Source organism: Temnothorax nylanderi, unplaced genomic scaffold (assembly GCF_030848795.1).
Source record: "Temnothorax nylanderi isolate EJ_2023f unplaced genomic scaffold, tnyl_v1.0 TNYL_tig0068_pilon, whole genome shotgun sequence".
NCBI lineage: Eukaryota > Metazoa > Arthropoda > Insecta > Hymenoptera > Formicidae > Temnothorax > Temnothorax nylanderi.
In genome coordinates, this window is record NW_027249130.1 from 655,777 (window position 1) to 670,165 (window position 14,389).

The 14,389-nt window shown below is 42.0% G+C and overlaps 1 protein-coding gene across 1 annotated transcript in view; it reads left to right on the forward strand.

Annotated features, from left to right (window-relative positions):
* The window catches only part of Ddr (discoidin domain-containing receptor 2), a 182,987-nt gene that overhangs the window by 156,522 nt on the left and 12,076 nt on the right, over positions 1–14,389 (forward strand). The window contains exons 12-16 of the mRNA XM_071708469.1: positions 3,711–3,834; positions 5,078–5,229; positions 6,319–6,632; positions 9,348–9,539; positions 12,872–12,964. Coding sequence (XP_071564570.1) covers positions 3,711–3,834; positions 5,078–5,229; positions 6,319–6,632; positions 9,348–9,539; positions 12,872–12,964 — 875 coding nt within the window. The remainder of the gene's footprint in view (positions 1–3,710; positions 3,835–5,077; positions 5,230–6,318; positions 6,633–9,347; positions 9,540–12,871; positions 12,965–14,389) is intronic.

The window sequence follows — 14,389 nt, forward strand, 5'->3', positions numbered from 1 at the left end:
GACGGGTCGCGCAGCCTTTGCGGAAACGAGGCGAAGATGTACTCATGGTAATGAAAATGGCAAAAAGCACTCCGGTGCTAATTAATGGAGGATCGTTTTGTGCCCGGAATCTTTTCGTTAGCACTTCACGGAATTTGTCGGGTAACCCGTTTCACGATTTCGATTCTCGTCTACTCCGTCTCTACGCCCACCAGCGCGCTCCCTCTCTCGCATCCACTGTTTGTATTTCCGGCGGCTGCATTAACAAGTTTAACATTTTTCTCAGATTAGTACGGCGCGCGCAAACGAATGTAAAAAAAAAGTGGCTCAAATAATGGAGCACCGTTGCGCATAAATATATAAATACGTAAAATGCATTACGCGCGTCAGGAAATTTTAGTTTCCAGCATTTTGTTTTGCGCATCGTTTTTTGCGTAATAAAATTTTGCGTTTTCGCGTGTTCGCGTAAAACGCGCGGATCACGGATACCATGAAACGAATAAGGCAAGCGTTGTTTTTCTTCTTCTAAAATCAGATTTCACGATTCGGTGTCGTGCGCGTAAAAGGGGGAAATTGACGGGAATCGGTACACATAAATTAACAATAATCCACTCAATTCAAACGCACCTTTAATTCAACCGCCTCGTTAAGAGATTATTCGACGCTATCGTTTGCCGATCTCGTAATCGCGGTTAAACTCGATATGCGATTAGTATGCGGGCAAACACGCAATATCTCTAAACAAATACGCCACTTCGATAAATCCCGTACGCACGTAAGCTCTCGCTGCAACGCCCGTAATTTATTTCGCCAGGCGGATATCCCGTTCGGAATACCAAAGTTATAAAGGAAAGATATCAAGTCCCTCTCTTCTTCGACGTCGGACGATGCCGGACGACTGATACGTTGATAAAATCGTATGGTCAATCGAACGTGTCCGGATTTGCGAAAGGAATCACGGACACATGGATCCGTGGGGAGGGGGGAGATCCTTTTGTACGCCCGATTGATATACCACAATGCGAAAGGAAAAGGCGCTGTATTTCGCGTCTTATGATCGTGTCAATAATGCATGAAGTGACTCTGTGAAATCACTTCATCGCAAAGTCAGGAAAAATCTATCTTTCCAAATTCCCGAGGCTTAACCTCCTTCTCGTAATCTCTCTTTAATGGTCTTATTAATATATCACGATACGATTGTGAGAACAGAGATTTTCATTGCGCTATTACATATACGCGTAGCTTGTATTTTTAAAAATATTACAGCCGCAAACTTTATAAAATTTATTTTCTTGTGTTTGTTTATAAACTAAATAATATAGGGGGAAAAACAATAAATAAATTGTCCGATACCAAGCTGCTTTATTTTTGGAACGTTATTTTCTATCGTTAAAAATAAGCGAGTTATTTCAGACCGTTCTAGATATCGCCAGCTTTGTTAATAATGGCTTTCATAACTTTGTGTATTAATAAATTCTTAATAGTTGCCTGCCGCGTCTCTCTTCTCTCTTATCGGGCAAGCGTGACGTGCAAACAAGATCTCACGCTAGACCGACGATTCAAAAATAAACTTTATCCCGTTAATGTCAAGAGTCGTTGCAACAATCATGTATTCATGTATTCATGTATTCAGAAGGCAAATCCATATAATTAAACATCGATCCAGATCAATTGCCTCATTAGCACGATTTTAGCAACGATTTTACATTTAGACTGATCCCTTTAACTGCATCAAGAATCGCATCGGTGTATCCGAATCACGGACTATTTGCACGACGATAAGCAAGGCCGTTCCATAAACCGGATCACTATCTCTCGCGGGCAACAATAATACTTCCAAACCGCCATCGCAGCGTCGCGTCGCCGTTTCGGGGTCCGATCGACGAAAACGAGTTGTCAACATCGCCTCGAATGCCCGGCCATAAGAGTATGGTAAGCGCGCGACAGGACTTCAGATAGCCCTAATGGAGAAATAGATGTTTAGATGGTTAAGACCGATGGCGGGAAGCAAGCCCTCGTGCTAGAAACGCGAGCGATCAGGAAAGATAGAAGGCGACGGGGATGGTGTAACAACGTACGTATGTACATGCGCGCGCGTGTATACGCCGGCGCGGCGTGGCGGCGCAAAAGAGGGCGAGAGTAGTGAGATTCGCGTAGAATCCCGATGGTTAAGTGGTTATCTTATCTTAACGGCCGCGCCACAGCATCTCACCAGTCTGGCACCCTCTAACGCTCCCTAAACGGAAATTAACACCCATCCCCTACGTCCTCGGCGAGTCAGCCTCGGCACCCACGGAGCCTGGAGCAACGCAAAAATCAATGGATATTATATCGCGACTCACACAGACGCGCAACGTACATACGGCACCCGTCATGTCCCTCTACGATCCCTCGCGAGTTGTCTTATCGTGCGAAGAAAAGTGACGAGGAGAGACCGCGGCGTAAACACCCCCGCCGCCGGTGTCTGGGGTACACCCCTAGATTGTTTGTTATAATAAAACTGCTAATTTCCTGAGGTGGCATGTCGGGCTCGATCGTCCAGACATCCCTTGTGCACCTTCGCCCAGGTTTGCGAACCGAGATAAAGGCGTCGGGAGGAAGTGACGCGAGATAAGAGCTTTACGGGTGGGCACCCGCGCGCGGTTTTACCGTCGCATTTTAGATGAAAGCGCACTACCATGACGAATCCCGTTAATGGAGAAAGGTAAATGCAACTTACGCCAGTCGCCACGGCGTAAGTCGAGAATACGTTGCCGTTAATACCGATGCCGTCGCGATTTCTGCTAGATAGTCGTTGAGATGCGGCAAGTTTTCGTTGCGTTTAATCTCTCTTTAACCGTTCTCGTGCCGTGATCGTAAAACCGAATTCCTTATGTGAAGATTTAATATATTCATATATCAGAGCTATGAAAGAAAGAGATTTTGTTCTTATCTGCAAACTAACCTGTTTTACATTATGCTTTCCCGAGATAAATTTAACTTATTGCAAACGAGAACGATTATTTTATTTACAGAGAAAATATATTAACAATTTTTAGAATTAACACGAATTGAAGGATAAGGAAATTCGTATCTGCAATATTTAAATTTAAATTATCTCGAAACGAACGACGTTTAGAGGGAGGGGGATTTAACTTATTGCAAACGAGAGCGATACCATTTTATTTACAGAAAAAATATATTAACGATTTTTAAAATTAACACGAATTGAAGGATAAGGAAACCCGTATCTGTAATATGTATTTAAATGCAAATTATCTCGAAGCTAACGACGTTGGGGAGGGAAAAGAGGGCGCAAGTTTATGGAACTATACACTTCGCGAGTGGCAAGGGAGTCATTCCAGCATTATCCTTTTTATCGGTGGCGAAAATAAGCTTGCGCTACCTTTTACATTCTGTCTACGGTAGCGTGCGCCAAGCGCCGCTACCATAAAGTAAAATTACGCAATCGGCAATAGGTACATAACAAGTCAGTAGGCTAACGGGTATTCGTCGCTTCGGCACACAATAACCAGACGCGCGCGGCAACTCCCTCGGGGCCCGCGTTGTGTCTCCTCGTTTCGTCGGTTATGAATATTCTGAGAAGAATATGAGTAAGGGGGCCGCGAGGGAGAGGTGGCAAATAAGAGAGGATAACCGACGGTGTATCGCTTTTGCCGCGCGACGTACACGGGTCGGCGTGTGCATAAATGTCAGGTGCATTAACGATAACGCTCGATATTCGACCGCAGGTCTCCGTGCCGGAGGAGGGCGAGGACAAGGGACCAATTTGCCCGCCGCTTCCGGCGCAGTATCAGCCAGCCACCTACAGCACGACGACGCCGCAATTACACAAAACCGTCACGGATTACACCGGTTGGTACCAATGTTGAAAGTCATACGCGCTTGCCGCTTAAGTATTTCCGCCCGCGCGGTCTACAGTCTCGGCCCGTTCGGTTCACTTTTAGCCGGGATTACGGTCGTTAAGGTAAAGCACCGCGCAAATACGCACGTACCTAAAGACTTCTTTTAATTCTGATTGTTGCAAGTTCAATTACGTTCCTTAAAAGGCAATCGTCGAACTTGTGTCGAACCAGTGTTCTTTCGGACGGTTAACTTTTAAAATCTGCTTCACCAATTTCGTTAATAATGTTTCATTCTCTCTTTCTCTCATTATATTTTATAATATCTTTATGTTTATTTTTAATTTATATACACGTTTTTATCTCTTCCTCGTCTTTCCTCTTCCATTTCGTCGATAATTTGCCGTGCACTAAATTCTAAAATTAATTTACCATCTCCGCGAGCAGGGATAACAACAAAAGTTGATTGGCATCCCGGTTACGTCTAATTTCGCCAAAGACGTTTCCACTTCTGTATTCGCTGACTTCGTCCCTCGCCTCGACACGGATAGTTTCGTGTTATCGCGGGAATTCTAACGGGCTGTCCCGGGAGTGACGGTCAAGCCGAGGTTTCGAATCTCTGCGCCTGGTTTTGCCCGTGGCCGCACGGACGTAGTTGGAATAGTCCGACAAACTATGCCGTTGCGTCTCGTAGTTGGCACAGCTTGCCGGACACAGCGGGAGTAGCCGCAGTCCGCAGAGAGAGAGAGAGAGAGAGACTGTTTGTCGCGTCGCGCGACCTTGTTTAATCGAATTAGACTAGAGGTCTTTGATTAATTAACTATCGGGAAACGACAGCGCGCGCCGTGATACGTCGACAGGTCGCGCTAATTTCGCGAGTCCACAAATGTCACGATTATCGTGCGCGGGCGTGTGCCTGAGCGCGAAACGACAGCGTATAATGGCAATATCGTAATAAATTGAAATGGGACATTCTCCACCTCGTTACCTCCGAGTTTCCGAAAGAACTTGATTCGCTGCACAGTCGCGGATGACGCTGGGAGGTTCGCGGCGCTGCGCGCGGAGTCTCGTTAAAAAATGGTAACGATCCTCTCCCGAAACTTGGAAAACTCGGCGCGAGAGAACGGGAGGAAAAAAAGCGTGGCAGGCGGCAATTCCTCTCTCGTCGACGGCTAGCCGTGATTATATTTTTAACTTTGTCGAATTTCTTGATTCTTCTTCCGCTTCGCTCTCTCCTTCGCCGCTCCTCGGACCAGGGATCAACGAGGTGCAGCCGGTTATTCCGCTCCTGCTTAACTCGACGATCAATCTTGCCAGGCCAATTCCGGCGGTCCAAGAATATCCGTCTAACCCGCCGCCCATACCGCCCCCGCCGGAAAAGTATTACGCCAGTACGGAGATCTGTAAGGTGAGTCGCAAAAATGTACGGTAGACATGCGATCCGTGCCGATTAAGTCCTTCTCTCTAGCATTAACGCGAGGGGTAGGTAGGTACTTCGGAACGCGAAACTGTGTCAAACGCCGCGGCCGTCTCGTGACGGCGTCGGATCTCCGTCACGATCGCCGAAAGGGAGGCAACCTTGCGAAACCGGCCACTGCTGGGGCTTATGTAAATTGGCGCGAGGTTAATTCGAATATTATACCGCTTGACTTTTCAATTTTCTACGCTTTCTACGCTCTAAGATATTTCAAATATACGTGTAATATTTCCGCTACCGCGCAACGTGAAATTGTCCCCGAAATATTGCTCGCGCAAGTGTGTCGAATATTTTTTTTCTTCATGTAAATTATTTGAAACACTATATTATTGATCATCTTTCCACAGTGCTGAAACATTGACCACGATAATCACGCGCTGCATAAAATGTATTTTAATGGCGTATATCATTGTATTGTACATATCGACTCCGACTTAATCTCGTTTTCAACCGGGGTTGTGTTTTCTCTATACAATATGCACGACGCAAAATACTTCATCCTGTGAATTATGAGGATTAATGACCGAAAAACGAGGAAACAACGGGGCCACTATCAATCATAACTACCGCGAAGAAAACATCTTTCGTGGGCATACATAGATTATAGAGCGATAATGTAAAGGGCGTGGTTATTGATTACGGTAGTTCTACAAGGGAGAGAGCGTACGTGTATTTCTGTTTGATTATATTATCAGATTTGATTAATTTACCGGGAGGGAAGCGAAATTGTATTGAAAAAGGGTATATCACGATTATGAATCCCAATATTATCTTTTATTTCAATATTTATCGAAGTATTTTCCTTCATATCGGAAAGGAAGAAATATTTATTCCATTTTATATTGATCGCAATATTATGCTTCTTTCATATTTTTCGAATAATTTCGCCCGGTGGTGGATAAAAATACGAATATTTACACATATAACTATTTGCTTCGACATATTCATATGACATATTGATATTACACTGTATTAATTCGAGAAGACATAATTTGAATTCGCGTGTGTGTATCATCGCAGAGTCCTCTACCACCACTGCCACCGTCGCCGACACCGAGTACGCCACCGCCAACGAGCGCGAAAGCCTCAAGCAGCGTAACTAGCTACAGTCCGGAGGATATGCTCACGGAGGAAGAGGAGGAGATACCCGAGTGCGTCCTTGATTTTCCACGGGAAAAACTCAACATCGTTGAAAATCTTGGCTGCGGATACTTCGGCGATGTTCACCTCTGCGAGGTCGACAGGTTTCCCGGATACGACGAGGTCTTCAGAAATACCTCCAGCGATCTAGTTATTGTTAAATCCTTAAAACCAGGATCTTCTGACGCTCTTAGGTAAGAACTATGTGTTTACATTTTTCTCAATTTATACAAAGATATATAAGAGCAAGTCGTGGGTATATTGAATACTTAATTTTTTTTAGGAGAACAATCGTCTTGTCAGTAATCGAAAAACAGCAGTAGTCCGCAAATGATGAGTGACGTTCTAAAATTTTTAATTTGATTTATTATTTACTTTATAATGAAAACTTTTATCATTTTTCTATATTCTGTCCTTATAATTTGATGAATATTTTGATAACGGATAATAATATATTTAATATATCAACGTTATGCGATAGCGTGAGACCTCGCGTCGATTGAATTCCAGCAATTATTGACAATATTACATCGACACGTTAATTAAATGTAATCACTTGACATTTGCATTCTATCGTATGAAAAGGATCGAGGCACGCATCGACTTTTGTGAGTAAACATATATTTTATACAAAGCTTGGATTCTCGCGCAGGTAATCGCTCCTCTACAGCAAATAAAAACGAAAAGCGAAAGTTATACGTATATACATCGACGATAGAAAATTATTCCAATAGATTATAGAGTGCCGCGTTAACGGCGTAATTCAATAACGCGGCGCAAAGTGATTCCGAATGTAATGACACGCTACGCGCATTAAGTAGATGCGGCCGGATAATGCGGAAGGGCTTTAAGCGATCGATGATTGGCATGTAATCGAATAACTCCGTCCGTGCTCGCACGCGCATGTCCGCGTCAATATAATTTTTCATAAAGCGCGGCGAGAGAGAGTTCTCTCTCTCTCTCTCACCTTTAGAAAATTGGAAACATAAAATACTATTCTATATTCAAAGCGTCTTTCCGCGGGCGGGCGGGCGGGCAGCACGCGATTTAGCGCGATCGGCAATATGAAATATATTCGTCAATAATCTTGTTTATCCTGAATGTTATTTATGTTTCGCAATTTTCGAAATCCCCGTCCCCGTCTAAATCCACCATTACGACCTACTTAACGAATCAGCGCGTATGCGCTGTACGTGCTTCATCCACGGCTTTTTCAGTGGAAATATTTGAAAATCAGTAACCACTGATTACAGAACGATACTACGCAATATGCTTAATTGGATAATATTGCATGAGGAAAATAATTATTTTCTGCGCGCTCTTTAATGAATATGTAAAATACAATGAATAAAAATTGCGGCGAGTAATACCTCGCATTACGCGTCATTACGTAATTTTGCACGTAATGCGCAATATCGCACACGATACCGTTTCCGATACACCTCGAAGAGGATTTCTTTTTTATATAAGGAACATTTCAGAAAACTCTAGATTCCACGCATGAACGGAGATTGTCGCAGCTCAATCATTGGGCGCTACACCAGCCAATAAAAGACATCCTTTTATCGCATTCGCGATACCGTTATAACAATGTTTTGTTTGTCGGACGATTGTGATTTTCCCTCGGAATAGGCCGATAGAGATGGGAACGGGCAGCGGAGCGCGTCGCACCGGATTCACTGACCCGACGACGCGGACGCGTTGTCGTCGCAGTAGCGAAAGGATGATCCCCGTAGACAGGATCACGGATGGCATTGTCTACAAAACACATTTTGCCAACTGGGAAAAGCTCACGAAACCCATGTTGTCGGGGCGAAATGGATGCAACTCATGTTAGAGCGCGATCGTTCTCGGTTGGTCTTTATTCTTTTCCACGTTTCTCCTTTCTGTTGGCTACAGCATCCCGAAAAAGTCCATCAATCCAATCTGCCTGATAGATTTTCGTTTTTTGATCCTATTACATTCTCGTCGTCTGACGATTGAATTTTTCAATGCAAAAAGGAATTTCATTTTTCCATGTTGACATTTTCAATTAAGTAATTTTTGTCGCGCGTGCACGCGCGACAAAAATTCTACGGAAAATATATACTGATGGTTTTTAAAATGTTTCTCAAAAATTAATATGATGAAAAATTAATATAAAGCTGTGCTGGTCGACTAAATGCGCGTATCTCATCAACGGAACTCAATATTATAATACGTCGCCATTTATTCGAAATATATTCGTGTTTACTTCTCTAAATAAAAGCGTGCTCTCGCCTATGCAAATGCGTGAAAGTCAATAAAAATGCAAATCTTTAATAATTTCACAGATATCATGAAATTATCTTGCGCCAAAGTGTCTACGAAATGGTCACCTTTTACGGTCAGATAAAATTGATTATTCAACTATAAAATAATAAATTGACCCATTAATCGCTGCAATCATTTTTCACGGGGTAATTTATAATATGAGGAGACGATTTTATATTTAAAAAACTCGACCAAAAATATCGGTTTCAATTTTCATACAGTCAATCGAGTTTTTATCGAATTCAACAAACCATTCGATGTGGCGGTTTATATCATGTTCTACATCGTTTGCATTCGCCGGAATTTACTCACGTGTGTAGCACAATAGTCGCAGTTCTTATTCGCGGTTTATTCTTATTCGTGACTCGCGCTATAACCCCCGTAAGATAGGTTTCTCTTTTACCCTTGGCACTTTAGTATCGCTTTCTTCCCCCGTTTCTTCCCTCCACGCGAGAGACAGCGAAAACTTCCGAGAGACAAGCGAGCGATATTCCGCAACGGAATATCTGCATTTACTTCCAGCGTATATACCCGCGTCCGTATTCAATACCCACGGCCTTGGTACCGCGACCACCAATAAAGATATTACTTCCGGATGCTCTCCGTGTGTTTTCCAGGATAGAATTTCAACAGGAGGCAAAGAGACTGGTACGACTCGCCGATCGAAATGTCGCGCGGCTACTCGGTGCCAGCCTCGAGGACGATCCCATGTGCATCGTATTGGAAAACGGCGAGTACGGGGATTTGAATCAATACCTGCAGAGTCACATCGCCGAAACTTCCAACTTGCACACGGCCAAAACGCTCAGGTACCGACAAGCACAATATTTTTCTAACGTTAATTTCCGCGTTTAATTGATACTATTAATTGTTAAGCATTTGCGCGAGGATAACGGTGCTGGGTGTATATGTACATGATATTCTATGTAAAATTTTTTATATTTATTCACTGACAATACATCGGTGATGATTACATCACGCCGAGGGGCACATCCCATAATACAGTCCTTGGTCGTTCATAAATACGTGTACCATTACGTTTTTAAGAGATCGTTGGGGAATTCGGTTCGCGCATTTGGTCAGAGGTGCGTGACAAAAAATGCACATGCATCCCGAATACCGTCGTTATTCGAGTAATTAACATAATTTAATGAACGCAAATTTGATACTGCGGCGCGGAATAATTTGTAACATCGGTACCATCGGTATCATTTTAAAAGCGATACATTATCGATGTCCGCTTTAATGCACCCTGCCAATCGGCATTGCGACACTCGAAGTAAATAACATATCATCCGAAATAGATACGCAATTATGTGATCATCACCATTTTGACGTAAAATCAATGAACCATATTTCGACGTGTGCCCCAAATTTCACGTTGATACGATCACCGTACTTCCGCGTAAGTTGTTGCGTCTGTTCTAGCATCACCTTTACATTTGTCGATAGATAATAAATATCCATTAATTAAAATTAATGAAATAAATTTGCTTAATTAATTAACGTCGAATTGAAACGCAATGTTTATTAATTGACTAATACAAATTGACTAATTGAGATAATGAAAATATCAAGATTATCGTGTGCCATGTTAATTGTAAAGTCCGTTTATCGAGATTCTTGACGGGAGAAGCCGCTAATATTTTACAATATCGTGAAATCAAATATACGAAGAATAATTCCCGCGTGTGCACGTGTACAGAACGGTTACCTTTTACATTGTTATAAATGTATCGATGATAGTATTCGAGCAACTCCATAATAAGCCTGCCGGACGAGCGTGATCGTGCGAAATTTTTGTTTTATTCCGTCGCCGAAGAACGTCAGTTCCAATCAGTCCGGAGGGCATGTGAAAACGCGCAATGACCAGGACTACGCGGAAAGTACTCGAAATACGAGAAATCGGCTGAAAATGAGAGGTGAGCGACGGAGAGGATCATCGGTGCTCGTGACAGATGTCGGCGAAGCGTGTTTTCCCGCGCGAACGTTTTCAGCTTTCGCGCGAGATGAAGCAGCCGCCCGCCGGAGATTCGCGCGCTTTGTTCCCGTCCGAGTACCGCGGAAAATATTGATGTACGGGAATATTCAATCATTCGTGCCTATGCAATGCGAGTAGCGCCATTTACTATTTCGCAATTGCAATAGTAAAAACAACGGTTACATCTTATCGTTACGTTCTTTATAAGAATTACAAAAGAAAAAATCAATTTGCAAACGATGAGATTATAATTCTTTCGTAATTCTTGATACAACTGATACAAGTTCTGCAGTTCCGTCATTTATACCATCGTTCGTCGCATTTTAAATACGAGAAACGGATTCTATCGGATGCCATCTATCGGACGACCCGATATTCCATCCAAGTAGAATTTATAGGTTTTAAATAGTAGTTGCAGGTTAAATAGAATCAATAGAGGTTGTTATAGGCTTCAGAGTACCAAAGTAGACATTAATTGAATACTGAGGTCGAAAATAGGATCAAAATTTCAACTCGGAAGCTTCAGAGTACCAAAGTAGACGTTAAATTGAATACTGAGGTCAAAAGTAGGATCAAAATTTCGACTCGGGTTAACACATATACATTAAGATGCAGAAACAGAGCTAATAATTATCGCGATCGTACGCGAGATGCAGATATCTTCAGCAATCTGATCTTTTGAAAGATTCGGAAAAAGACCTAATGCTGCTCGCGCGAATCACGCGACATACGTGCGTGGGCTTTATTACGCGGTTTGAACAACTTGCGCTTAACAGTGCGCCACACCTACGGCAGTATCTCCAAAGTAGTTAATTAAATTGCCGACATGTGTATACTGTCGTTCATAAACGAAATCGTTTTCATTTATTTCCGCGAGTCCGCGCCGTTTTAACTGCAGTCAGTTTGTCGCACGAGCGAATCCAATATCCAGGACCAACAGAATAGCCCGAGAGCTTTCAGTACGGCCGCTTTCTACGCCGGTAACCGAATTGCATTTCGCCGACGTCGCAAATGAAGCTTTAAGAATCGCGTCGTGAGTGAAAATTTTTACGTGGCGCGATATTAGACACGTCGTGTGTATTGAAAATTCACTTCTGTTTCAGTGGACGGGCTATATGCAAGAATTAAATCCAAGTATAATTAACGCCTTATGTTGTTTCGTAATGTAAGGCCATTAAATGTAATAATAATCATATCGATATTTTCATTAAGAAAAAATTGCAAATTATTATCAATATCAAGAAGGAATATTGTGAGACGTACATATGATGTTTTATCAAGCATTTTTTTCGTATTATATTGTATGCAGCGAACTCAAATATGCCAATTTTTTAAGCAAACGTTTAAGATAAGAATATATTGACAAATTAACGAATTAGATATGGATTTTTCTTACAATTATTTTACGTATTATTGCTCTTATTTTATATCTACATTGTTAGTATATATCTATGTTTATATTGTTTATATTGTAACAACGTTAAGGGACATGCTACCATTGAAACGACTCTATCGGCGTATCTCTCGCAGAAATAGCACGCGGAGCTGTTTCGATGTAAATGGTTTGCGTCCTACAAACGTAAATAGTAAAAACGTAATACCTAGCTACCGTCGTCCTCAGCGAACGAATACTAACGCTAAATCGTAACTAACGCGTACGTTTGTACGCCTCGATTTTCAAATTCAATTTTGCTGGAACTAGGAATAATACAGAAACAAGTCTGCTGTATATATAAAAAAGTAAAGGAGCTTTCTGTTAACTCTTTTGCTACAAATTGACAAATGAAAATATCAAATACACTTAATATAGACCGATCAAGAAAACGGTATATTATTTACAGTATGGTAAAAACACAAAAGTATTTTTTATTGCAATAATTTGCGTCATTCCTAGTTATGAAAGACGAAACATGTCTTCATGTTTCGAAGGAAGAAAACTCGACAAGTTAATTCGGATTCCTTGATTTACTTTGTAAAGTAATTTAACGGGGAATACCTTATTTTACTTGCGTCAAAAATGTTTGCTCGACTACAGCCGAGTTGGTACGGTCGAGTGTCCGCTGTTTGTGGCGTTGCTTGCTACAAACGCCTCTATGTATACCGAGGAGTTTCTCCAAGTAAACTTCAACGACGTAACCGACCCCGTTCTTCGTGTTGCAGTTTCGGCACATTGGTTTACATGGCCACGCAAATAGCATCCGGCATGAAGTATCTTGAGGAAATGGACTTCGTGCATCGGGATCTTGCCACAAGGTAAGCGTTGCACTGTTTCCCATAAGTTGCTTTGAGGGCTCGCTCAATTAATGAGCAAGCTGTTGTTTGGCCATATTATTGGTTCGCAGTCTTGAAAGCGATACTAAATACCGTGCACCGCAGAACCTGCCAATCTTCTTTTCGCCCCGACAAAGCTTTTATACGAGAGCGAATGCAGAGAACGAAATAATGTCCCTGATGAACTAGCCAGTACCTTTTTGCTGCAACAAACGTGACAGAGACGATTTTTTAACATTTTCGCGTATGGAGAAACAGTTAAACTTTTGACATATAATATATAATATATTAACGTTTTTTATATGTTGATTTTTTAAATTAATACGCACACAATGTCCCTCGCATACATATTTATGATTACAATAATTATATATATATTGAGTATAAAAAAATTGCGAGATAAATTGAAGTACATTCGATTATAAGATAGCTACGGTACAGTCTTTGTTTGGAAATTCATTAAACTTCGCTGATCTTAATTTCATTTCCAGAAGAACGCTTCAATTTGTCTCGCAGTGATTCACAATGATCGCTAGATGAAAATCGTTTCGTGCATCAAGCAAACAAACGATATGCATATACTCTATTCGATCTTTCTGTAAACGTACGAGCCTGCCTCTGGGCATTACGATGGAATTGTTTTATTACGGTAGTCGATTGTTTTATCGCGTCTCATTCCCTTTCCATATACGTAACCGTTCCGGCTCGCCCCTAGACTATATGCTTTTCCACCCTCCACGCGATTTGGAAACTCTTGAAATCCGACAGCGCCGGCCCAGGCGCGGCACGGCAACCAATATCGTAGAGCTATTAAAAGCGAGGGGAATGAGATAGGTACGGCCGGAAGGGTGTTCGGGCCGTGTGTTCGAATTATTAACTCTAATCGTAAACCTTAATTATCATGCCCCGTGGCGCGATCGTTGTCGCGACAGTAGCGAGGGTACAAGAAGCTAGACGAAAGGGGTGAAATTTATTCGTGATTTATAGAATTGGGTTCAAGGCTAAACTCTAACGAGCGAATGCGGCAACTGGCTGAATAGTTCTACTATTAGGAAATAAACGGCGGATACCATATCTGAGAATTATGCTAATGGGAGAATAGGAAACGGAGCGAGGAATAATGAGTCCACAGAATGACAAATCGATTTTTTATTCGTGTCACACAAATCCAAGTATTATACGCTTCCTTAGAACACTGCAGATTGTGTCATTTCGCGTAGACATTTAACGTCTTTTGTAATTTTTATTAACTTTTCTCCGAGTATCTTGTGATACGCAGGGAAACATTTTTCCAGTATTAAAATTGGCAATAATGTATATTACATATGTGCGTGTAATCGAAATTACATGAGCTGGTATAAGACATAGAATCGTGCGATTTCGAAGCTATTCAAAAACTCGTAAAAG